The sequence below is a fragment of the Drosophila virilis genome, chromosome 2 (assembly GCF_030788295.1).
Source record: "Drosophila virilis strain 15010-1051.87 chromosome 2, Dvir_AGI_RSII-ME, whole genome shotgun sequence".
In the NCBI taxonomy this organism is placed as follows: Eukaryota; Metazoa; Arthropoda; class Insecta; order Diptera; family Drosophilidae; genus Drosophila; species Drosophila virilis.
The window spans coordinates 23697501-23724525 of record NC_091544.1 but is presented as its reverse complement, the minus strand read 5'-3'; the positions used below and the strand labels follow the sequence as shown (position 1 = coordinate 23724525).

Sequence of the window (27025 nt, the reverse complement as noted above, 5' to 3'; positions counted from 1 at the left end):
GCAGTTTTGGTAACATATATAATTCTTCAAAATGTAAAATGTTAATAATATAAATCAAATTTATTTTCGTTTTAGACAGCCGCATCAACAAAATAACAACATTTACATTTACCGAAGTTTATTGGAGATATTCAAAATACAAATGTACATTTGTATAATGGTTTTGTGCAAATGCAACAGGCATAAGGATCGATCTAACCATTTCTGGCTGTCCCCATGTACGAATGCTTCGATCTGAGAACCTGTAAGACCTATATATGTATATATATATATATATATGTATATGAACGTCGAAATCTTCTAAGGTTTCAAGAAAGCCTGTTTTAAAGAGCTAGTACATAAAAATCAAGTATCTATAATTTTATAGCTATCGCAAATCCTTCGGTTCCACCCCATAGCTATATATAAAATTAAAAAACAATTGGAATTACCCAACAATGTATGCCCTCATTATATATTAACAGATCACTTGTTTGCGGCAGCTAGCGAAAATAGCAAATGGATACAAACATTTCATAGCTTTTGCACTTCCGCTCTTTTTATTTTCTTCAATTCCTTATTGATATCTAGTCATCTTATTTCTTTGAAATAATACATTTTTATCCATTTATTTTATTTATTTCTATCTAAATTAAAATCAATTAAGCTTATTTTTAGGTTTCTTTAGGCTGTTTAGGCTTTCAGCTTTTAATTTTTTTACTATAATGTGTTACATACTCGCGTTTGGTCGAACATTAAAAAAAAGTATATTATACACATATGTACATATTTTGCTGGAACTCTTTTGAGCTAAAAAATTTGTGTTAACAAGAAATCATGTTATGTGTATATGTCTAAAGAGCCAGCTTAAGAGTACTGAAAGAAGACGTAGTAAAATATATTGGTAAGTATAAGGAAAATTATGTTTCTTATATATATCTAACACTTATTTTTTAGCCAAGTATAAGCTCAATGTTGCTCAAATTATATTGCCCAAAGACAATATAAAATGAGTTATATGAAAACGATGTTGTTTAGTTTAAATCATATAATATCAATGCAGATAGCAGATATATTTGTTCTTCGTCAGCCGTCCTTTTTTCTGTTTTAAATTCTTTCTAATACTTATGATGATTATAGTTTTGCTATTAGTATATGGATTGAGAAATACATAATATTTTTAGGAATCATGTCTGCTAAGATTAATAAGGCGTCATTAATAGACTAATAATTAATCTACAAAACTTAAGCTTCCTATATTCAAGGCTTAATATTACAATATATAACTACACACAATTTTTGTACAACTTATACGCATATATAAACGTATATTACTGGAACTCTTTTAAACTTTAATTTGTAATATGTATATGTTTAGAACAAAAGCTTGAGTATTGAAAGAACACGTAGTAAAATATTTTTAGGTGTCATTAGAAATCAGCATGGGTGTGAAGCCTAATTTTTACCTTATATAACTTAAATTATTTGTTTTATTAGAAGAATATGTGCAAGACAATATAAAAATTTATATTGTTCTTTGCATGCATATTTAAATATGGCATATAGTTACATATATATATATATATTGAGGTTTGTGAAATTTAAAAAATTGGCGCACATTAGATGCGCAATAAGGAGTGCCGTAGCAAACGCAGGCTAGCCTCTGACCCGAAAGAAAAATGTCCAAGTGCTAGAGCCTAGGTATGAATGTTTTGCGTGATGGCAACAAACACATAATGCTTAGCGCCATAACCATATGCCAAATAGAGTGAACAATATGATAGTTCTGCTTGGTCTGGAGAAATGCGTAACAGACCAGACCAATCATTACCAGTACCATGCCGAGTGGCGTAAAAATAGTAAGGTAACGTCGAGCAGGAAACCATTTGCGAGTTTTGGCGCAGCGTATACCCCAGCTAGTCGAGATGAGCGAAATGCCTGTTAAAGCTGGAGCTAGAAAGACCCAGAGGCTCTGCTTGTTTAGTTCTGTACCAAAAGCTAGCAGAATCGCACCGAACATGCTAAGTAGAGAGACAAACTGCTGAGGAATATGGGCCATTGCAATAAGTGTCACCCAAATGGCTAATAAGCCACAATAGAAATCGCAGAATTGCAGTACGCTGATCTTTACTAAACAGAAACTGTATTCCTCCTCTCCTGAGTCGCATGCATGATAAAAAATTGAGAAAAACATAGCAAAAAAGTATATTGCACCTTCGGTATAGTATTTGCGCCGAATGGCCAAGTAAATGCTTGGTATAAATAGAAGGTTGCTCAAAGTGAGTAGCAGCGAGGCCATGAGGATAGACATACTCGAAGGCACCTGCGAGCTTTCAGTACAATCCCAGCCGCGGTATCCCTTATTACAAATGCATGTTGAAAATACAAAACCTCCCGACATGTAATGATAACAGCGGCCAAAGCGACCACAACGCCCTGCTACACAGGGACTCGATGATATTGAGAAAACCACCGAGGTGTTGCAGTTATCTAGCGCAAACTGCTGTTCCGTTGCCGATCTGTGATGTACTCCAAAGAGGTGCGTCATTTCCAAATAGTCGGTGGTACACTTAGAGTCCATCATGCACTCCTTTACTTTTAGCGTCTCAGTTTCGTTCATACCGGCCAAGCAATCTTTCGACCCAACGCAAGCTGCATAGCGCTTGGCATTTCCAGCACAAGCACAGGGATTGCGCATTTCATGAAGCAAATTCTCGTGTTGTCGCACAAAGTCCTTGACGCTGTCAATGATAGTAACACGCGCTGTTTCTGCTCCGTGGCAATACAAGCCCATAGTGACAAACCTATAGATGTACGTAAAAAAAAAAAAACGAATTAAATCAATACTGAAAATTGTAATATCTATGCTTTAGGAATAGTAAATTTACATTTTTTACAAAATTGTCATCGGCCAATACCCATTGAATAAACAATAAAATCGTCCCGACATTTGCACAAAACATTATACCCTTTTTACCCATTTTTAATGGGTTCAGTGTATAAATATACAGTATGGAATCGGACCTTATATATGTTACACGTTTAATAGAATTACAATGCTACTGTGAGGGTATAACGACCGTACATAATAAGTAGTGTAATTGTTTTTCAAGTTGAACCATTTTGTTTAAATTTTTGCTTTCCAACGTACCAAGCTACCGTTTAACCGACAAACATGCCTTTCGTAATTCTATGAAATATTTCTTCCTCACATAAACCCAAAAAAATTGCTATTTGCCCTTGCGCCCTAAGTCAAACATTTTGATATTAGTCAAAATTTTGAAGCGCGATAATGTATATCTCGCACATTTTCAAAACTAAAATTTTCAATAACACTTTGAACTTTGACTACAGTTTTAGAGTCACAAACGCATTGATTATTTTGTTGTTGGCTGCATCTGACTGCAACGTTCTTGCTAATGATTTGCACTTACCAGAGGCCACTTTCTGGGAAGGGCACATGTATTAGACCCATTATATCAGTATTATTGATTATGGTAGAAGCTGGCAGCAGTCTTTCACCATATCGACATTTATCGGGCCATGTAGGAATGCCTGGGACGCCAAGATGCATGCACACAATGATTTGCATACTTTGGTTGCCGCGGGGTAGCTGCTCATGGCCCATCACACGTCCTGCGTCCTCCAATGTGCTCACAAGCTTCTCAGCTAAAATTCCACCCCTTTCTAATGGTGGCGACGTCGTAGGTGATATTGGCTTTATGTCGCTGCTGAAGCGAAGCTCGGGCTTCATGGACACGGCAAATGTGAGCGTTCCGCCAATATCGTATACCTCGCCCAGCTCAAAGGCAAATCCTGCTGAATAATGGGCTGTTAGGTTAAGTAATGCAGGAACTGTACCGTTTTCATCCGGCTCTAAGTCATAATCAAACATAAAAAATTCATGATAGCTCTGACGCAGGAGGGGATAGAAATTTATTCCGCGAATGCGCACTGGTTGCCAATTATTCTTACACCCATTTTTTGCCTGAGGCTGGGTCTTACAAGATTCATTGTGTATATTTAGCTCTTCAAAATCGATCTGTAGTGTATACGAAACGTTGTACGCTGCCGAGTTGAAATTATTTGTTCCATTTTGTTGACTCAATTTAGGTTTCATAAGGCTTAATGTCGTCATATATTCATTATTTGAAGCCATCCGATAGTCATCTGCAGAGCTGACAAAATTTAGAAGGGCATAGTGCCATGTATTAGGCTGAACATAAAATTGAATTGAGATTTCTTCAGTCTGATTTGGTTTGATAACTGTTCTGTGGAGATAGTTATATTCGTTTCCGGCCAAACCTTGCCCTTCTCTGCAGATTTGTGGAAACGCGTTTGCCTGAGTAACGAAGCTGATGTCCGGACAATCCACACACACTTCAGCGAACGCTAGTCGCGCGGTAGCTACACCGATGTTATCTGGCACATAGAACTTGTAAATTTGTTCATTATTAGTTGCAAGCTTAGCGGCATTACTCTTACAGTCATTGTTATTTGAACTGGATTTGCTTAGCGTATAAGAAGTATTTTTAGTTGGGCTACTCAATTCTTGCAGATGCTTTTCATGCTGCTTTAAAATTCTTGCACGCTGTGGCATATTGTTCCCATCATTTTTATCACTGTCTTTGGCAGGTGTCTCGTTGTCTGTGGGTGTGCGTCTTTTGCTGGTGCTGTTACTAGCGCTGTGTATCTTATGCTTGTAATTGATAAACGAACTGGTTAGACTGCCAGTTGTCACTTGTCCGCTATTTATAATGCTTGGGTAGAAACGTAATACAGACAGTTCCGCCAAAAGCAACGTATCGCATGACGAAGAAAGACCTAAAATAAAAAAATCTGTCAAATAAAATTTATATCTTTAAGTACAATGCTTATGCTTTAAACTCATTTTTTAAGATGCGGGTTTTCAAACGAGAGTTTATTTTGCTTTTGCAAGCTTCACAGTAAGAGCGGAAACAAGTGTGGTTCTTAATTCTTTGTATGTCTTCCAAATTGTTTTTCAAATATGTATGCACAAGATAACTTGAGATATGGAGTTCTACAATTAGTTTTAAGAATTTTCACGGTAGATATTTATAGTCGAAGAATAGAAGAAAAATATGGGACGGGCAAGAATCGAATATACCAGCTCCTTCCCATAGGGATCGATATTTCTTTTAGTCACAGATTGAATCTCGCCGCCTCGCCCCATAAAACATTTAGACTATATAAATACGACCTAAAATATATATACTAGTTGGTCCGCTCTGCCTTTCAATCAACAGAAAGCTAGACGGGATACAGCGCCCATATGTCTCCTTGCTTCCCCACTGTCTTCTCAATTACCTTTCTGCTGCTATATGTACTGCTCAAAATAAGCAATGAAGTCCATTGAGAAAAATTCAACAGTCTCCATCACCAGGGGCCAGATAACTCTTAAAACCGACCGACTCACTTCAGGTAAGTAATTCAACTTCAACTATTAAAAAAAAAAAATTGTTAAAAACTGTATTACCCTGCTGTTCAATGCGCTCATTATTTGGATCTGTCCAACTGACGAAAGCAACTGCAAACCAACTTCCTATTTGAGGACTCTGTATATCAATGCGATGTTTCGTCTGATCAGACATAAACTCCAGGTTATATACTTTGAATCTGAAAATATGGAATAACAATTAGCAAAATAAGTTTAAAATGTCGATCGGTCGAAAATTAACTATTTTCCCTGTGATTCTTAGATACTGTCAAAGTGTTTTGAGCTATTTGAAAAGATTAGGTCTGCAAGGGTATTAAATTTTCGGCATGCCGAAGATAGTCCTTCTTTCTTGTTTTAGTACTGCTTAAGGAAGCGCGCTCGTAGCGCGAGGGTAGAGCCTCTTGGATGTTTTTTAACTACAAATTATTTTCTTGGTATAGGGTTATATATATTTCATTTTATTATAAGGTATGACCCGATGGAAAATAGTTCGGTCGATTAAAGGTACTTCCAAGTTCGACACCAGCAGACGGAACAGAATTTTTATTTAAAATGTTTTGTTAATGCCCTAATAGTTAAAAACAAATTTTAAGGTTTAGGTTTAGGTTAAGGGAACCCCAAGTCGGGCGCTCTCCACTACTATTTTTTGCTACGAATATAAAGATTATTTGATTCTTTTGCTTGTTTGTTGCTCAGAATACCTAATAATAAACAAGAAAAGTACTATCTTAACCTGATTTAATAACTTATAAGAATAAATAATCAATTTGAGGTGCAACACTTACCTTTCGTCGGAGATTAAAAAATTCTTTGGAAAAGTAATATTTTCGGGACTTATTACAGGAAAACTGTTAGCCTTTAAATGAAGAGTAACATCCTTAGGCTTGCATTTTCTTTCTGCAAATATTTGTATTGTAAATCATAGTTTTTTATTAAATTGCATGTATTGTTTACTTACGAAAGGCACTCTTTGATTCTTCGAACCCTTTAAAACTAAAGTACGCAGCTCGCGAATCTGATGGAACTCGAAAGTGAAGTATAGAAACATCTTTATAGGAGGTGTACTTGAGAAGTGTGTTGGATGGCAACCGTACGATAAGCTTTTGGTCCTTTGGTGAATCCATTTGTTCCATTTCATCTTGAAATGTCTCAGTTATGTTATATTTGTTGTCGACTGACTGCTGATGAAACTGTACACTAGCATCGTTTCCTTTTAGTTTTTGGCCGATATGCAAAAGCGTAAAAAGTGCAATTGTATTGCACCGGGAACGATAATTGCATTTATAGGTCATGTTTTACTTCTATTTAGGAATGGGCAGCAAGCAGTATATACATAGCTAATTGACAGAAAATATCGTACGCTTAGGTCCTGTTAAATATACATAAATACAAAAAATATTAATATATTTATCGATCTGTTGGCGTGATTGCCAAATGATGTTCAAATCATATATATCATTAAATGGAAATGAGTATAAAACAAGTACGTACCTTTTCGGATACAGTCGAATGTGCAATACGCTGTTCCCAGATCAAGAAGTATGTTATGTATTGTTAAATAACTGACTTTCTGTCTTAGTATACTGCTTCACAATTGTGTCTTTAGTTAATACATTTTGCAGTAGCAATTCTATTGGTTCGATTGTGCAGACTTATTTGTTTTCAACCTGTAAAATAAGTCAAGTTAAGCTCGCTTTAGTTGGCACAGCCGAATTAGGATATTCCCTGAACACCGAGGTGAGTGGCCATCAGAAAAATTCTAGCTTTTCTCTACACAGCGCAAATTAAGTAAAGCTTGTATATTCTTGATCAGCATGAATGTAGCCAAATCCACCGGTCTGTCCGTCCGTCTTTTCGTATGTATGAACTCGTCGAGCTCAGAACCTTTAAGAGCTTAAGAGAGTAGGTCCTCCTGGTGCCGGCGCTATACGAGTTTGTATAAAATCATCGATGTCTTGGCCCGTTCATGCGAGAGCAATTAGTCCGTTTCGATCCAGTAGCAGAAATATTTTGCTTTTGTATTTTAATATTTTTTTTAATTTCATACCGTTAAACTTTTGATCGATCGTATTTGTGCATATGTTCGATTTTATAGTTTAGTCCAGATATCTTTTCATGGGAGATCGTATTTTTCTAAAGATCGTTCGTATGGCGGCTATAGAGAAACAAATAAATGCCCAGTTTGGTCAAGATATCTAGATCAAGATATCAAAGCAAAAATATAGTCAAGCATAAGGATATGGCTATATCAATTCGGCTGTTAATATTGAGCAAGAATATATATATTTTATGAGGTCGGACATTAATCCATTCTAAAAAATAAAAAAACCACGGCTAAAAATAATCAGACGCTATTTTAAATGTTTATACGTCATCTTAGAGTTTTCTGTCACTAAATGTATGCACATATCATGTCAACTATATTAAATGAATTAAGTCCACTGAATGACTTATTTTTTGTTGTTAATTTACGTTTTAACGTGGCTGCGGTATACACACATGCTTAAAAGCAAATTAGGTTACACAAATATACCAGATTAGTAAGTTTTACAAGCCTTTTTAAAATGAAGTGCTTTGGGTGAATAATACAATTGAACTGCAGTCCCTATCAATTTTTCAGGCAGTGCTCTTTTGGCTTTTGCCTTATCACCTTAGCAAGCAAACAATTCTTATCGCCATGTAGCAAGAAACAATGCTCGACTACGAAATACCGTATGCTTAGATCTGAAGTACTAAAACTAATACTGCCACTCACGTTATTACATTTTCAGTGTACATATATAATCCCTGTAGCCCTGTCAGTTGGCTTTCGGGTCTAAGATCGGTGACCCATTGTCGCTTACAAAGTGATGCAATCTAAAAGTATCAAAATGAAAGGGAGCTATAGTTTTGTTTTTTTGATTCTTATTCGTATTGCTTTATGTATATAAAATAGTATATCAAATAATATATAAATATTGTTGTACGGAATTTCATGTAAATTTGTTATTTTCTTTCCCACCTTTTCGACAAAATACATGTTGTTGTTTCCGCAGACGTGAAGAAAATACTTAGTTTATTTTTGTAAGGGGCAATTGAAAACATATATTTGCAAAGTAGATTGCCGGTTATAAAAGTAAATGAATCAATTAAATAAAAAGATGCTAGAAGAAATAAAATATTAAATGCAGTTGTTTTTTTTTTTTTTAAATAGAAAATCATTAAGTGTAGATAAGTATGTTCTGTATTTCTGTGTGCATACATAATTATTTAAGCATATGTGAACATTTTATATTTGAAGGCAAAGCGTCGAGATTCAGACCAATAATGTGAGTGTGAATATTGCCTATAAACTTTGTGGTGCTTGTAAAATATGTGTAAGTTCGTATTACATTTATTTTTAACAAATACATAAATAAAATAAAAAATGTATAAATAAAAAGTGGTTGTTTGATTATGGGATATATTAAAATTATATTCAGCATTTGTATTGGAGGGACATATTGAACATAAAACAAGTAAGAGGTTCTAGTCAGGAGCTCTCGACTAGGGGATACCCTGAGCCCTCTTCTTCCAACATCAAATGCATGTATATATTCTATTTTAGAAGCTATATGTCAAGTTTGGGGACTCAAGCTCTTATTATATACCAAAATTGCCCAAAAAACAGGATATCGATATCGATTTGGAAACGGAGTAAGTTATCGATTATCGGAAACAAACTCGATCTGCGCGGGACCACCTACATTTCAAGTCTCTAGCTCTTATAGGTTCTGAGATCCTTGCGTTCATACATACGGACAGAGAGAGAGAGAGAGACGGACAGACAGACAGACGGACATGGCTAGATCGACTCGGCTATTGGTGCTGATCAAGAATATATATACTTTATGGGGTCGGAGATGCTTTCTTCTGCCTGTTACGTACATTTGGATTTTGCACAAATACAATATACCCTTATACCCATTTTTAATGGGTTCAGGGTATAATCATCGAAAAAGTTTCGATTTGCGCACCGACCTCGATTTTGAAAAAAATTTGGGTCAAAATTTTGGATTTCCTTTTTTTGATGCCAATCTTTACTGATCCTTACGAGTCAAAAATGGTATGAAATTGCAAAATCGGACATTATTTGACGGAAATATTAAAAAAAATCATCAAAAAGATGGAATTTACGAACAAATCGGTTTCTTGTCAACAACATTTTTCAACCCATCGATGATTAATTTGTTTGAATGCCAATTGAGGGTCATATCTCCGCGCGGAGCTATAACCCGAGATATTAAAAGAAAAGCATCGAAAAAATTCCGAATTTCGCACCAACCTCGATTTTGAAAAAATCGGAAGGTCATATCACCGCGCGGAGCTCTGTCGTTTTGGAACGTCATATCTCCGCGCCGAGCTATTACCCGAGATATTAAAAAAAAAGCATCGCAACATTTTCGATTTTCGCACCGACTTCGATTTTGAAAAACAAAGTGATATAACCCCTTGCCATTTTTTCGATTTAGGTCAAAATCTTGGATTACCTTTTTTTGATGTCTATCGATAGAACTGATCCTTACGAGTCAAAAATGGTATGAAATTGCAAAATCGGACATTATTTGACGGAAATATTCCAAAATATCATCAAAAAGATGGAATTTACGAACGAATCGGTTTTTTGTCTACAACATTTTGCAACCCATCGATGTTTAATTTGTTTGAATGCCAATTGATGGTAGGGATCCGTACGCATTCAAAAAGGTATAACATTTTAAAATCAGACATTATTTAACCGAGATATTAAAAGAAAAGCATCAAAAAGTTCCGATTTTCGCACCAACCTCGATTTTGAAAAAATCGGAAGGTCATATCACCGCGCGGAGCTCTGTCGTTTTGGAACGTCATATCTCCGCGCCGAGCTATTACCGGAGATATTAAAAAATAAGCATCGAAACATTTTCGATTTTCGCACCGACCTCGATTTTTTTTTTTGGCTATATCTCGGCCAAATAAATGGCTATATCTCGGCCAAATAAAGCCCGATTACGGTCAAAAAGGGAGGGGTTACTCGCGTAGTTCTATAGAAAATGCCAAGATCAACGGCGAAGTTATGTCGCTTTGAAACGTCATATCTCCAAGATTTTTTTAGAGCGGCGGAGATATGACGTTTCAAAGCGACATAACTTCGCCGTTGATCATGGCGAGATTATGTCGTGAATATCGTGTCCACAACTACACGAACTTTTTTGGAAAACCTTAAATGGTCATATCTCGGCCAAATAAAGCCCGATTACGGTCAAAAAGGGAAGGGCTACTCGGGGAGGTCCATAGAAACCCCCAAGATCAACGGCGAAGTTATGTCGCTTTGAAACGTCATATCTCCAAGATTTTTTTAGAGCGGCGGAGATATGACGTTTCAAAGCGACATAACTTCGCCGTTGATCATGGCGAGATTATGTCGTAAATATCGTGTCCACAACCACACGAATTTTTTTAGAATACTTTAAATGGCTATATCTCGGCCAAATAAAGCCCGATTACGGTCAAAAAGGGAAGGGCTACTCGGGGAGGTCCATAGAAACCGCCAAGGTCAACGGCGAAGTTATGTCGCTTTGAAACGTCATATCTCCAAGATTTTTTTAGAGCGGCGGAGATATGACGTTTCAAAGCGAAATAACTTCGCCGTTGACCATGGCGAGATTATGTCGTGAATATCGTGTCCACAACCACATGCATTTTTTTGGAAAACTTTAAATGGCTATATCTCGGCCAAATGAAGCCCGATTACGGTCAAAAAGGGAGGGGTTACTCGCGTTGGTCCGTAGAAACCGCCAAGATCAACGGCGAAGTTATGTCGCTTTGAAACGTCATATCTCCAAGATTTTTTTAGAGCGGCGGAGATATGACGTTTCAAAGCGACATAACTTCGCCGTTGATCATGGCGAGATTATGTCGTGAATATCGTGTCCACAACCACATGCATTTTTTTGGAAAACTTTAAATGGCTATATCTCGGCCAAATAAAGCCCGATTACGGTCAAAAAGGGAAGGGCTACTCGGGGAGGTCCATAGAAACCGCCAAGATCAACGGCGAAGTTATGTCGCTTTGAAACGTCATATCTCCAAGATTTTTTTAGAGCGGCGGAGATATGACGTTTCAAAGCGACATAACTTCGCCGTTGATCATGGCGAGATTATGTCGTGAATATCGTGTCCACAACCACATGCATTTTTTTGGAAAACTTTAAATGGCTATATCTCGGCCAAATGAAGCCCGATTACGGTCAAAAAGGGAGGGGTTACTCGCGTAGGTCTATAGAAAATGCCAAGATCAACGGCGAAGTTATGTCGCTTTGAAACGTCATATCTCCAAGATTTTTTTAGAGCGGCGGAGATATGACGTTTCAAAGCGACATAACTTCGCCGTTGATCATGGCGAGATTATGTCGTAAATATCGTGTCCACAACCACACGATTTTTTTTGGAAAATATTAAATGGCTATATCTCGGCCAAATAATGCCCGATTACGGTCAAAAAGGGAGGGGTTACTCGCGTTGGTCCGTAGAAACCGCCAAGATCAACGGCGAAGTTATGTCGCTTTGAAACGTCATATCTCCAAGATTTTTTTAGAGCGGCGGAGATATGACCTTTCAAAGCGACATAACTTCGCCGTTGATCATGGCGAGATTATGTCGTGAATATCGTGTCCACAACCACACGAATTTTTTTAGAAAACTTTAAATGGCTATATCTCGGCCAAAAAAAGCCCGATTACGGTCACAAAGGGAAGGGCTACTCGGGGAGGTCCATAGTAACCGCCAAGATCAACGGCGAAGTTATGTCGCTTTGAAACGTCATATCTCCAATATTTTTTTAGAGCGGCGGAGATATGACCTTTCAAAGCGACATAACTTCGCCGTTGATCATGGCGAGATTATGTCGTGAATATCGTGTCCACAGCCACACGAATTTTTTTAGAAAACTTTAAATGGCTATATCTCGGCCAAATGAACCCCGATTACGGTCAAAAAGGGAGGGGTTACTCGCGTAGGTCCGTAGAAACCGCCAAGATCAACGGCGAAGTTATGTCGCTTTGAAACGTCATATCTCCAAGATATTTTTAGAGCGGCGGAGATATGACGTTTCAAAGCGACATAACTTCGCCGTTGATCATGGCGAGATTATGTCGTGAATATCGTGTCCACAACCACATGCATTTTTTTGGAAAACTTTAAATGGCTATATCTCGGCCAAATGAAGCCCGATTACGGTCAAAAAGGGAGGGGTTACTCGCGTAGGTCTATAGAAACCGCCAAGATCAACGGCGAAGTTATGTCGCTTTGAAACGTCATATCTCCAAGATATTTTTAGAGCGGCGGAGATATGACGTTTCAAAGCGACATAACTTCGCCGTTGATCATGGCGAGATTATGTCGTGAATATCGTGTCCACAGCCACACGAATTTTTTTGGAAAACTTTAAATGGCTATATCTCGGCCAAATGAAGCCCGATTACGGTCAAAAAGGGAGGGGTTACTCGCGTAGGTCTATAGAAACCGCCAAGATCAACGGCGAAGTTATGTCGCTTTGAAACGTCATATCTCCAAGATATTTTTAGAGCGGCGGAGATATGACGTTTCAAAGCGATATAACTTCGCCGTTGATCATGGCGAGATTATGTCGTGAATATCGTGTCCACAACCACATGCATTTTATTGGAAAACTTTAAATGGCTATATCTCGGTCAAATAAAGGCCGATTACGGTCAAAAAGGGAAGGGCTACTCGGGGAGGTCCATAGAAACCGCCAAGATCAACGGCGAAGTTATGTCGCTTTGAAACGTCATATCTCCAATATTTTTTTAGAGCGGCGGAGATATGACGTTTCAAAGCGACATAACTTCGCCGTTGTTCATGGAGAGATTATGTCGTGAATATCGTGTCCACAACCACATGCATTTTTTTGGAAAACTTTGAATGGCTATATCTCGGCCAAATGAAGCCCGATTACGGTCAAAAAGGGAAGGGCTACTCGGGGAGGTCCATAGAAACCGCCAAGATCAACGGCGAAGTTATATCGCTTTGAAACGTCATATCTCCAAGAAATTTTTAGAGCGGCGGAGATATGACGTTTCAAAGCGACATAACTTCGCCGTTGATCATGGCGAGATTATGTCGTGAATATCGTGTCCACAACCACATGCATTTTTTTGGAAAACTTTAAATGGCTATATCTCGGCCAAATGAAGCCCGATTACGGTCAAAAAGGGAGGGGTTACTCGCGTAGGTCTATAGAAACCGCCAAGATCAACGGCGAAGTTATGTCGCTTTGAAACGTCATATCTCCAAGATATTTTTAGAGCGGCGGAGATATGACGTTTCAAAGCGATATAACTTCGCCGTTGATCATGGCGAGATTATGTCGTGAATATCGTGTCCACAACCACATGCATTTTATTGGAAAACTTTAAATGGCTATATCTCGGTCAAATAAAGGCCGATTACGGTCAAAAAGGGAAGGGCTACTCGGGGAGGTCCATAGAAACCGCCAAGATCAACGGCGAAGTTATGTCGCTTTGAAACGTCATATCTCCAAGATTTTTTTAGAGCGGCGGAGATATGACGTTTCAAAGCGACATAACTTCGCCGTTGATCATGGAGAGATTATGTCGTGAATATCGTGTCCACAACCACATGCATTTTTTTGGAAAACTTTGAATGGCTATATCTCGGCCAAATGAAGCCCGATTACGGTCAAAAAGGGAAGGGCTACTCGGGGAGGTCCATAGAAACCGCCAAGATCAACGGCGAAGTTATATCGCTTTGAAACGTCATATCTCCAAGAAATTTTTAGAGCGGCGGAGATATGACGTTTCAAAGCGACATAACTTCGCCGTTGATCATGGCGAGATTATGTCGTGAATATCGTGTCCACAACCACATGCATTTTTTTGGAAAACTTTAAATGGCTATATCTCGGCCAAATGAAGCCCGATTACGGTCAAAAAGGGAGGGGTTACTCGCGTTGGTCCGTAGAAACCGCCAAGATCAACGGCAAAGTTATGTCGCTTTGAAACGTCATATCTCCAAGGTTTTTTTTAGTGCGGCGGAGATATGACGTTTCAAAGCGACATAACTTCGCCGTTGATCATGGCGAGATTATGTCGTGAATATCGTGTCCACAACCACAGGAATTTTTTTGAAAACTTTAAATGGCTATATCTCGCCCAAATAAAGCCCGATTACGGTCAAAAAGGGAAGGGATACTCGGGGAGGTCCATAGAAACCGCCAAGATCAACGGCGAAGTTATGTCGCTTTGAAACGTCATATCTCCAAGATTTTTTTAGAGCGGCGGAGATATGACGTTTCAAAGCGACATAACTTCGCCGTTGATCATGGCGAGATTATGTCCTAAATATCGTGTCCACAACCACACAAATTTTTTTAGAAAACTTTAAATGGCTATATCTCGGACAAATAAAGCCCGATTACGGTCAAAAAGGGAAGGGCTACTCGGGAAGGTCTATAGAAACCGCCAAGATCAACGGCGAAGTTATGTCGCTTTGAAACGTCATATCTCCAAGATTTTTTTAGAGCGGCGGAGATATGACGTTTCAAAGCGACATAACTTCGCCGTTGATCATGGCGAGATTATGTCGTGAATATCGTGTCCACAACCACATGCATTTTTTTGGAAAACTTTAAATGGCTATATCTCGGCCAAATGAAGCCCGATTACGGTCAAAAAGGGAGGGGTTACTCGCGTAGGTCTATAGAAAATGCCAAGATCAACGGCGAAGTTATGTCGCTTTGAAACGTCATATCTCCAAGATTTTTTTAGAGCGGCGGAGATATGACGTTTCAAAGCGACATTACTTCGCCGTTGATCATGGCGAGATTATGTCGTGAATATCGTGTCCACAACCACATGAATTTTTTTGGAAAACTTTAAATGGCTATATCTCGGCCAAATGAAGCCCGATTACGGTCAAAAAGGGAGGGGTTACTCGCGTAGGTCTATAGAAAATGCCAAGATCAACGGCGAAGTTATGTCGCTTTGAAACGTCATATCTCCAAGATTTTTTTAGAGCGGCGGAGATATGACGTTTCAAAGCGACATAACTTCGCCGTTGATCATGGCGAGATTATGTCGTGAATATCGTGTCCACAACCACATGCATTTTTTTGGAAAACTTTGAATGGCTATATCTCGGCCAAATGAAGCCCGATTACGGTCAAAAAGGGAAGGGCTACTCGGGGAGGTCCATAGAAACCGCCAAGATCAACGGCGAAGTTATATCGCCTTGAAACGTCATATCTCCAAGAAACTTTTAGAGCGGCGGAGATATGACGTTTCAAAGCGACATAACTTCGCCGTTGATCATGGCGAGATTATGTCGTGAATATCGTGTCCACAACCACACGAATTTTTTTGGAAAACTTTAAATGGCTATATCTCGCCCAAATAAAGCCCGATTACGGTCAAAAAGGGAGGGGTTACTCGCGTAGGTCCGTAGAAACCGCCAAGATCAACGGCGAAGTTATGTCGCTTTGAAACGTCATATCTCCAAGATTTTTTTAGAGCGGCGGAGATATGACGTTTTAAAGCGACATAACTTCGACGTTGATCATGGCGAGACTATGTCGTAAATATCGTGTCCACAACCACACGAATTTTTTTAGAAAACTTTAAATAGCTATATCTCGGCCAAATAAAGCCCGATTACGGTCAAAAAGGGAAGGGATACTCGGGGAGGTCCATAGAAACCGCCAAGATCAACGGCGAAGTTATGTCGCTTTGAAACGTCATATCTCCAAGATTTTTTTAGAGCGGCGGAGATATGACGTTTCAAAGCGACATAACTTCGCCGTTGATCATGGCGAGATTATGTCCTAAATATCGTGTCCACAACCACACAAATTTTTTTAGAAAACTTTAAATGGCTATATCTCGGACAAATAAAGCCCGATTACGGTCAAAAAGGGAAGGGCTACTCGGGAAGGTCTATAGAAACCGCCAAGATCAACGGCGAAGTTATGTCGCTTTGAAACGTCATATCTCCAAGATTTTTTTAGAGCGGCGGAGATATGACGTTTCAAAGCGACATAACTTCGCCGTTGATCATGGCGAGATTATGTCGTGAATATCGTGTCCACAACCACATGAATTTTTTTGGAAAACTTTAAATGGCTATATCTCGGCCAAATGAAGCCCGATTACGGTCAAAAAGGGAGGGGTTACTCGCGTAGGTCTATAGAAAATGCCAAGATCAACGGCGAAGTTATGTCGCTTTGAAACGTCATATCTCCAAGATTTTTTTAGAGCGGCGGAGATATGACGTTTCAAAGCGACATAACTTCGCCGTTGATCATGGCGAGATTATGTCCTAAATATCGTGTCCACAACCACACAAATTTTTTTAGAAAACTTTAAATGGCTATATCTCGGCCAAATGAAGCCCGATTACGGTCAAAAAGGGAAGGGCTACTCGGGGAGGTCCATAGAAACCGCCAAGATCAACGGCGAAGTTATATCGCTTTGAAACGTCATATCTCCAAGAAATTTTTAGAGCGGCGGAGATATGACGTTTCAAAGCGACATAACTTCGCCGTTGATCATGGCGAGATTATGTCGTAAATATCGTGTCCACAACCACACGAATTTTTTTGGAAAACTTTAAATGGCTATATCTCAACCAAATAAAGCCCGATTACGGTCAAAAAGGGAGGGGTTACTCGCGTTGGTCCGTAGAAACCGCCAAGATCAACGGCGAAGTTATGTCGCTTTGAAACGTCATATCTCCAAGATTTTTTTAGAGCGGCGGAGATATGACGTTTCAAAGCGACATAACTTCGCCGTTGATCATGGCGAGATTATGTCGTAAATATCGTGTCCACAACCACATGCATTTTTTTGGAAAAGTTTAAATGGCTATATCTCGGCCAAATAAAGCCCGATTACGGTCAAAAAGGGAGGAGCTACTCGGGGAGGTCCATAGAAACCGCCAAGATCAACGGCGAAGTTATGTCGCTTTGAAGCGTCATATCTCCAAGATTTTTTTAGAGCGGCGGAGATATGACGTTTCAAAGCGACATAACTTCGCCGTTGATCATGGCGAGATTATGTCGTGAATATCGTGTCCACAACCACATGCATTTTTTTGGAAAAGTTTAAATGGCTATATCTCGGCCAAATAAAGCCCGATTACGGTCAAAAAGGGAGGGGTTACTCGCGTTGGTCCGTAGAAACCGCCAAGATCAACGGCGAAGTTATGTCGCTTTGAAACGTCATATCTCCAAGATTTTTTTAGAGCGGCGGAGATATGACGTTTCAAAGCGACATAACTTCGCCGTTGATCATGGCGAGATTATGTCGTAAATATCGTGTCCACAACCACACGAATTTTTTTAGAAAACTTTAAATGGCTTTATCTCGGCCAAATAAAGCCCGATTACGGTCAAAAAGGGAAGGGCTACTCGGGGAGGTCCATAGAAACCGCCAAGATCAACGGCGAAGTTATGTCGCTTTGAAACGTCATATCTCCAAGATTTTTTTAGAGCGGCGGAGATATGACGTTTCAAAGCGACATAACTTCGCCGTTGATCATGGCGAGATTATGTCGTAAATATCGTGTCCACAACCACACGAATTTTTTTAGAAAACTTTAAATGGCTATATCTCGGCCAAATAAAGCCCGATTACGGTCAAAAAGGGAAGGGCTACTCGGGGAGGTCCATAGAAACCGCCAAGATCAACGGCGAAGTTATGTCGCTTTGAAACGTCATATCTCCAAGATTTTTTTAGAGCGGCGGAGATATGACGTTTCAAAGCGACATAACTTCGCCGTTGATCATGGCGAGATTATGTCGTAAATATCGTGTCCACAACCACACGAATTTTTTTAGAAAACTTTAAATGGCTATATCTCGGCCAAATAAAGCCCGATTACGGTCAAAAAGGGAAGGGCTACTCGGGGAGGTCCATAGAAACCGCCAAGATCAACGGCGAAGTTATGTCGCTTTAAAACGTCATATCTCCAAGATTTTTTTAGAGCGGTGGAGATATGACGTTTCATAGCGACATAACTTCGCCGTTGATCATGGCGAGATTATGTCGTAAATATCGTGTCCACAACTACACGAACTTTTTCGGAAAACTTTAAATGGTCATATCTCGGCCAAATAAAACCCGATTACGGTCAAAAAGGGAGGGGTTACTCGCGTTGGTCCATAGAAACCGCCGCTCTAAAAAAATCTTGGAGATATGACGTTTCAAAGCGACATAACTTCGCCGTTGATCTTGGTGGTTTCTATGGACCTCCCCGAGTAGCCCTTCCTTTTTTGACCTTAATCGGGCTTTATTTGACCGAGATATAGCCATTTAAAGTTTTCCAAAAAAAATTCGTTTGGTTGTGGACACGATATTTACGACATAATAATAATCGACATAATCGACATAATCTTATGTCGCTTTGAAACGTCATATCTCCAAGATTTTTTAGAGCGGCAAATACGGGATGGGTATTCAAAAAGGTATAACATTTCAAAATCAGACATTATTTACACGAGAAATTAAAAAAAATAATCGAAAAAGTTTCGATTTTCGCACCGACCTTTATTTTGAAGTGGGATATGTCGTTTTGAAACGACATACCTCCGCGCGGAGCTATTACCCGAGTTATTAAAAAAATCATCGAAAAAGTTTCGATTTGCGCGCCGACCTCGATTTTGAAAAAAACGTGAATAATCCCTTGCCATTTTGTCGACTTGGGTCAAAATTTTGTATATCCTTTTATTTGATGCCAATCGATAGAACTGATCCTTACGAGTCAAAAATGGTATGAAATTGCAAAATCTGACATTATTTGACGGAAATATTCCAAAATATCATCAAAAAGATGGAAATTACGAACGAATCGGTTTTTTGTCTACAACATTTTGCAACCCATCGATGTTTAATTTGTTTGAATGCCAATTGATGGTAGGAATCCGTACGTATTCAAAAAGGTATAACATTTTAAAATCTGACATTATTTACCCGAGATATTAAAAAAAAATAATTGAAAAAGTTTCGATTTTCGCACCGAGCTTTAGTTTGAAGAGAGATATGTCGGTTTGAAACGTCTCTAGGAAAGAGCCTTGTCCGGGGGGAATGTTGATCGACTCTTTATAAAAACATCCGCATTCGGTATCATTTTGAACAGAAAACTCAAGTTCAGCATACATATAACAATGGTCCAGCAAACACTACTTTACTTTACTTCGCTTTAAATCGATCGGACGTTGAAAAAAAATTGTATACAACCATTTTCCGCTAATTTACCACTGTTACGGGTGAAATTTATCAAATCGCTGCGATACGTATTCATTAAATTCTTTATCTATGTATTTGACATAATGTATTAAATACTATAACCCTTCGTTATGTATATGACATTTCGACAATATTGACTGACAGACATGGTTAGATCCTCCATCGTTCACGCTGATTAAGAATATATAAGTATATTTAAATACAATTTCCAATAGCAAAGGCTTCGTTTAGTAGAAAATACATATATCCTCCTTTGAGATTAGTAAAAATTTGTTGTGATGGCAAAACGTATTTAATCTAAAATCCTTTACCAAGCTTGTAATCATTGCTGTCAAATAAATGACTGTCTAAATAACGTACGTTAATCCATTGGTTGGTACCAAATCGGCGATGCCACTAATGGCCAATAAGCTGCCACCAGCATGGGATGGATACCCGTTAAAGCACTTTTTGTCCGCACTTTCATTGGAGTTTTATAAAACATGATTATTTTCTCAATGAGACTATAGATTTCATTCATCAGTCCAGAAATCATTTGCTTCTAAAGTGAACGCAATGACTGCCAAAACTGAACTAATTTAAAAAATTATAGAAAGATTTGGCTGAGCCACATCTGATCAAATCAGCTGGTGTACATGTACATTTACTAAGAAGTGTCAGTGTACTAAAAAGTTAAACGAATGGCAATGCTTCGGTTTATTTTTACGTTCCACTGAGTGGCGATCAAAGAGGGAGAGTCACAGAGAGTCAGAGAGCTAAAGTTAAAGTTTGTTTTCTTTAGCCGTAAAACAAGTTTTTCGATTTTGTTTCGCTCAAGAGATTGAGCAAAGCTTCAAAAAGTGAACTCTGTTCAGTAGTATATACACTGTGTTGATATTCGCAACGTCGGCGCGTATGTTTCATGTCGGCTGGATAGCAAATTGAGAAAGTTTTATCGATACCAGTTTTCTATTATCTTGTATTCAAAACATATACATGTGATTTTGTAAGAACATGCACAGTCAATGCACATAAAGAAATCTACTCAAATATAAATATATACTTAAATAAATATTGAATATATTAATTTATTTATGTAATAATAGTTAATGTAAATGGGATGGGAAAGGCCCATGATATCCATCTAAAGTTAACGTTTTTATTATCTTATTAATGTGTTCGTAATGTATATATGTACAAATTTAACAAAACTTATACTACGTGCGCGAGTGACGTCATTGACAAAAATGAATAGTTGGAAAGAATATATTTAAAGTTTGCTTAAATATTACATGAGAGCATATTCATTTAGTATGTTAAGGTAGTTTCAACAGAGCTTGTTTTGAATGTCTTGACGAAATTACATGTATCTGATTTTGTGTCTCCCTTACACACTAGCCTTGACTTTTCGCTCACTCATTGGGTATGACCAGCGATTGCACCATGCAGCCGTATATGAGCAAAAGAGAAATTAGCTTCCCCTTTTGATGCTTGTCACTTACCGCTTACCGCACATATACATAGATGTATATACTGTATATTAAGCCACGATCTATTAACGCGCCAATCAATAGTCAAAGGACTTTGTACTCAGCAACTGTCTATATCAGACATTTAGGAAACAGCATTAGCTTTAACGCTTACGTCATTAGTGTTCAGGAGGACTTATTTATCAGTTGGCGGAGACGATGATTGAGTTTGGGTACGAAAGGTATTTCAATTATGTTATTAAATGTGCTATACTTGGTCTATCTCCTTAAACAAAGAGTATTAAATGCTTACTCAGTATCAACAACCTTTCATAAAGTCTGACTGTTTATTGCAAACTTTGCAAAAGCTCGCTTTTCTATTATAGGCACTGCTTAGGTTGGATCCGGCCGGGTCAAAATATATGTTCTTCCTTACTTTTTACATAGGCCAAATCTGATCAATATCGGGCTACTCTATTATGTAGCAATATAGGAGGAATTTGGCAAAAAATAAGCATTTCAACTATATGACTGTTTGCGTATTTATTCTTTGGCATGCTGAAACAATTATATTTATATTTTCATTACTATATTTATGCTGTTTTCCAATAGCATTAAGGTGCGTATATTTTTAAAATTATTAACAACTGGCGTTTGCCATTCGTTTCATTGACAGGTTTGCCGCTCAGGCGGTTAAGAGAACTATGGATTATCAACATGGGTGGCATTTCATCTCTAAGCCTAGAACCTCGACAACTTCGTCACGGAGGAGCATTAATTTCATAATTTTGATGTGTTTGGTTACCATTAATGTGCTTTTTGTTGCTGAAGGTAAGCATTTGTTTGCTGTCTAGCAATCAGGGAGTTAAGTAAAGAATGACAGACAATTCGACATTAATAATTGTTCTTAATATAGTATAACCCTAGTTTAACGTTATCTTCTTAACATACCACTTAAAAGAGGGTAGCTTCTACCAATTACCTTCAAATACAGAATGCTTAAGTGTTTGTCTTAAAGGAGTTTTGGATTTTTTGTTTCATTCTTCAATTGAAACACGCAGTCCTAAACGGCCTATGCTTAAAACTATTAATTGTGTTTGTGCTTTGTATTGGTTACGCACTTACCTTTGTGCCAATGACCGAACTCAACAAAGCAGCAAACTTCGCATATATGCGTGTGCTTGAACTTCAGATGTTGGTGACTAATAATGGCTACGTTCAATATGACTTGATCTATGATCAATTTTATGATCGATTTGATCTTTCTGGTAAACTGAATGCTACTTTAGACTAATTCTTTTAGCTGTTTGAATCGAAAGGCTTTATATATTTATCAATAATTTTAACTCATATGTATATAAACAATCGCCTGCAACGTATTTTTGTTACTTAATAACAACTGCAAAATTATAATTAAATTTAGGGTAAACAACATGGCATTATCAGAAATATTTATCATCACCCGGGAAGTGTCACCCGTCTAATCATTTTGTGATACTTGATCATTGAACATGTTTTCTGGCGATCGTGGCCAATGAGAAGAAGTCACGGTCAAGGTAAAATACTTCCAGCTCGCAGCTTGAGCAGTTCCAATTACAAACCACAGCATCTAGTGTGGGTTTTCAAGATAATAATCGTTGCGCAGTCATGGCATGAACATTATTGTTGCGAGCACACCAATCTCAAACAGTGAGACAGAGATGGTTACTGAACGACATAGATGATGATACTTATCTCTAAAATATTAACTGAATGGGTTTCAGGATGTCTCCCTTACAAATTCCTGTCAAATGAATGTTACATTATATATACATCATATCGTCAATGAAAATATATAATGTAAATGCATGCCACATCCATAGGGCAGCATTTTCTAATTGCCCTTATCAGGACGAAGCTTTGAGTTGATGTCCTTCTGTCTGTATGGTAAAATATTAGAGAATATATAGAAGCAGAAGATGTTGATAAGATAAGCATATTTCTGAGAATATCTGTAGCACCAGTTTTTTGTTAAGTAAACTAGATTCAAGAAAATTTTGATTTTCAAATGCCCTTTGGCTTCAAAAAACGTAAGAAAGTGAGAATGGTCCTCTCGGTAGTGCACGAATAAACGATACTCTAAACTGTGCCAGCTAAGGTCCGTTAAATTCGGCTCACCAAAGATATATATATTTATGATCAACAATATATGTATTTACTTGATGTGAGGTGTCTTACATACAATTGCACAAAATACACTTAATAGGATATAACTGCATCCAAACTGGTTATGTTTACATACTCGGACACTGGCGGAGCGTAATTTAATTCATCAACTCGAAATCACTCTCCCGGCAATTTGAACACGCTGTTTGCTACGTCAAGATACACATAATATTTAAAAAGTTTGTGCGTCCGAATGACTATGTATCTGAAGGTCGTGTGTTAAGAAGTAAAAACACAACAGAAAAAGAGAACCGGTTTGAAAATTCGAAGAATATTCGACAGCTTTTGCTCTTAACGCAACCATTATATGAGAGTTCAATGTAGTAGCACAATTCGCCTAATAAATCTATGCGTGTAAACAACGAAGCCATTGCAGTGTTCTGGCTCGACTAACCCTAGCTGATGTTCAGTTTCTTTACATACATATGTAATTATATCGGGTGGCTGCTGTTCCTTTGCGCGTTATAAAAGTTTTCGGTATCAATAGGTTGTAAAATAAGTTGGATTTATTGTCAAGTAAACGATTTTCAAATATGTGCTTAACCAAAATGAAACTAAATTCAGATATGCACATATTTATCAAAGCTATACACTGATATAATAGAAATTTGATAGTTTCAAATGCAGTTTTTGTTTGGGCCAATCCGTAACTCAGTAAACCAAATATCTACAAGGGTGTTTTAATTTAATTGACTCGGCTGGAGATCCTATCTAAATCTGACTGAGAACTTTTGTGACAATCTTGCTAAATACTGATCAATTTGTAACATATACGACTCCATATACACCCACTTCAGTTGGATATCTGGGTATAGTTAACCCTCAACCTTATTTGCCATTGTGCATTAAACCAATAAAAATGGGTTAAAGGGTACTAATATATTTGTGCAAATGTATGTAAAGTATATACATATGTATATTCTTGATCAGAATCAATAGCTAAGTCGATCTGGCCATGTCCGTCCGTCTGTCCGTTCGTCTGTCCGCATGTATAAACGCAAGCTGTAGGTCCTCCTAGTCCATGCGTAGTACGAGTTTGTTTTCGATACAAATATATAGCGAAATGCTGTTTTTTGAAAAAAGCTTATAATTTTAATAGCTAGAGTAATATTGCCCACCAACATGTATTGCAAATTTTTGCGAACATGTATGTGGAAGAGGACTCCTACACAATTCACAAAATTAAACAAAACTATAATTGCTTCTACTAAATAAATTATATTATAGCTCGTGGCAATCTGAAATTATGTCCTCATCAGACGTTTTCTTCAATATACTGATGCAAAAAGTCCCTTTCTGCCCTAATATGTTTTTGAATTATCTCACACAAAATATTGTTTCGTATCGAAGTAAATGTACGTCAACGCAATTTAAATAAGTCTGTAAATCGGTATGCGTTGTCATTTATTGAGAGAAGTGTAAGCGAAGTGTATCAAGTATAATTTTAAGATGTATTTATAACTGTATCAGATAATTGTAACTTTAAATTGTAAACTATTTTTAAATTGTACAGCTGTTGGACAGGATCAAAATGCGCCGCCAATTTTATATGTTCGAGAGCGAAACTGGCGAATTTCGGAAGCAGAAGAGGTGGGCCAGATTATTGACCGTGTTCGTGCCGAAGATGCTGATGGCGATGATTTGGTATTCGGAATCGAACCACGTTTCCTCTCTCCAATTGGAGCAAATCAACAGGCCAACACACCAAGCAAACTGCCCTTCCGCATTGATCCCAATACGGGTGTGGTCTACCTCAACGAAAGTTTGTTGGGACGCGTAAGTAAAAATTAAAACTTTTATTTTACATATAAGTATGTTTTGGTCAGTTTAACAAGCATAATTAATAAATTGAAAACCCTTCGCCGATGTCAGTCTGCCCTTAAGGCTTACACCTTACATTCACCCTAAGAATAAGATTGTAATGCAAAAACTGAACATCCGTATTGTACCATGCATATATATTCGTATATTCGCAAAAGCCAGCAACCTTAAAATTTTTCTTGATCAGCATCAATAGCCGAGTCAATCTAGCCATGTCCGTCTGCGTGTCTGTCCGTCCGTCCATCCGTCGATCTCAGAACCTATAAGCTAGAGTACAGCGCTGGAAAATCTACCTTCAACATTTCAAGCCTCTAGCTCTTATAGCTTTCAGATAGACGCGTTCATATATACATACAGACAGACGTACAGCCCATTATATCCTTTTCATATATATAATGTATATATGATTAAACGCATTGTGGACTTATAAGTAAAGTAATATGTCAAATTTCTTTTTGTTTTACAGGCCGGTGAAAATTTTCTAATTTACATAACTGTCTCAGATGGCCGGTACACCGCCAAAAATGAAGTGTTCATTAACATACTGGGACGCCGGGAAAGCAATGGATTTCAGGGCTTTGGATCTCGTTCACCGCCATCTATTTCTAACGTAGTGCAGAACATTTCCCAGTTTTTGCCCTCATTCGACCAGCTACCAGGAGTACAGTCGATTAGAAATGGCTTGCCAAACAGGCGGCCGGACATCAATGGCGCCAACTTCGGATTGCCAAATTATACAAAATTTTATACACCAGTATCAACACAAGATTTGAGTCAAAGAGAAGATGCGAACTTAATAGAATCAGAGCCGACAGTGGCATCTGTCTTGCCACAATCAACAAAAGGTTCCACTCTGCCGACGTCGCGAAGTCGCATTAAGCTGATACCAATAGCAAATTACACCTCAGAAAAGTCGCTTGTATCTCAGTCAGAGTCAAAAACCAATGATAAAAAGAATGTCGATGAAACTAAGGCACTCTTCAGCATTAACTCATTCTCAACACCAATTATAATAGGAATTTGCGGAATTCTTGCAGTAGCTGTAGTTATTTTCGCCTTTGTCTGTCGCCGTCACCTATGCGCTATAAGCAAAACGATGAAAAAGACTAAGGAGAAGGAAGAGCTGGCCAAGAAGTCCAATCCTAGTCAACTTAGCAACACGCTTACAAACGACAGTCGCAATTCGATGGTTATGCAACAGTGGCAAGGTCCTGCCGCCTTCGCAAATCGCTATGTGCCCTGGGAGCGGGAGCAACAGCTTGGAATAACGGTGACTAAATCTAATTAGCGGTGGAAAGCCAATGCTATTTTTACCGTGAAAGAAGGGCTATCTTCGGAACGCCGAAGATTTAATACCCTTGCTGACCCAACATTTTCATTATGCTCATAGTGCTTTGACCGTATCTAAGAAGCATAAGGAAATTAGTTGATTCCAAGTCAAGATATCTTGATAAGCAAAAGAGTTTGGCAGCTATATGATATAGTGGTCCGATGTCAATAAGATTTTGCTAAAAAGTAGGGAGCATAGTAAGACTTATAAGTGCCGAGTTTGGTCAATATATCTTTAAAAACAAAAAAGTTTTCAATATAACATCATTATTTTCTGTACGATATAGTGGTTTCGAGTGTCAAAGTGTCATAACAATAGCTTTGACAGACTAGTTCGCATAGAAACAGACAGGCGGACGGACGAACAGACGGACATATATCGACTCGGGTGTTGATACTGATCAAGAATACATATATAAACTTCATGGGGTCGGAGATGTCTCCTTCTTGCGTTGCACATTTAACGACACCAAATTGCAGTTTAAATAATATACAAGCAAAAGGTC

At 38.1% G+C, this 27025-nt stretch overlaps 2 protein-coding genes and 1 long non-coding RNA gene across 10 annotated transcripts in view; 2 read left to right on the top strand and 1 right to left on the bottom strand.

Annotated features, from left to right (window-relative positions):
* Nucleotides 1-71: 71 nt before the first annotated feature.
* LOC6633019 (uncharacterized) overlaps nt 72-27025 on the bottom strand; it is a 28993-nt gene continuing 2039 nt past the window's right edge. The window contains exons 1-7 of one of the 4 annotated variants that reach the window (XM_015170470.3): nt 8193-8275; nt 6929-7104; nt 6396-6806; nt 6223-6334; nt 5477-5616; nt 3414-4803; nt 72-2783 (exon numbers count right to left, since the gene is read on the bottom strand). In XM_015170470.3, coding sequence (XP_015025956.1) covers nt 1670-2783; nt 3414-4803; nt 5477-5616; nt 6223-6334; nt 6396-6729 — 3090 coding nt within the window. In that variant the 5' untranslated portion in view covers nt 6730-6806; nt 6929-7104; nt 8193-8275 and the 3' untranslated portion in view covers nt 72-1669. Of the gene's footprint in view, nt 2784-3413; nt 4804-5476; nt 5617-6222; nt 6335-6395; nt 6807-6928; nt 7105-7909; nt 8046-8192; nt 8276-27025 lie in introns of those variants that run through there. The other 3 variants (XM_015170469.3, XM_002055752.4, XM_032432849.2) reach the window with 3 other exon arrangements.
* LOC138910891 (uncharacterized) lies at nt 7892-8349 on the top strand. Of its 2 annotated transcripts, none has more exons than XR_011416067.1 (3): nt 7892-7977; nt 8058-8149; nt 8209-8349. It is a non-coding gene; the product is annotated as an uncharacterized lncRNA (long non-coding RNA). The 2 variants fall into 2 exon arrangements; XR_011416066.1 differs by having other exon boundaries at nt 8040-8149.
* The window catches only part of Cad96Ca (tyrosine kinase receptor Cad96Ca), a 12599-nt gene continuing 6135 nt past the window's right edge, over nt 20562-27025 (top strand). The window contains exons 1-4 of one of the 4 annotated variants that reach the window (XM_032432851.2): nt 20562-20701; nt 21841-21995; nt 24883-25145; nt 25657-26460. In XM_032432851.2, the coding sequence (XP_032288742.1) occupies nt 21869-21995; nt 24883-25145; nt 25657-26460 (1194 nt within the window). In that variant the 5' untranslated portion in view covers nt 20562-20701; nt 21841-21868. Of the gene's footprint in view, nt 20702-20787; nt 21407-21840; nt 21996-24882; nt 25146-25656; nt 26461-27025 lie in introns of those variants that run through there. The other 3 variants (XR_011416065.1, XM_032432850.2, XM_070206869.1) reach the window with 3 other exon arrangements.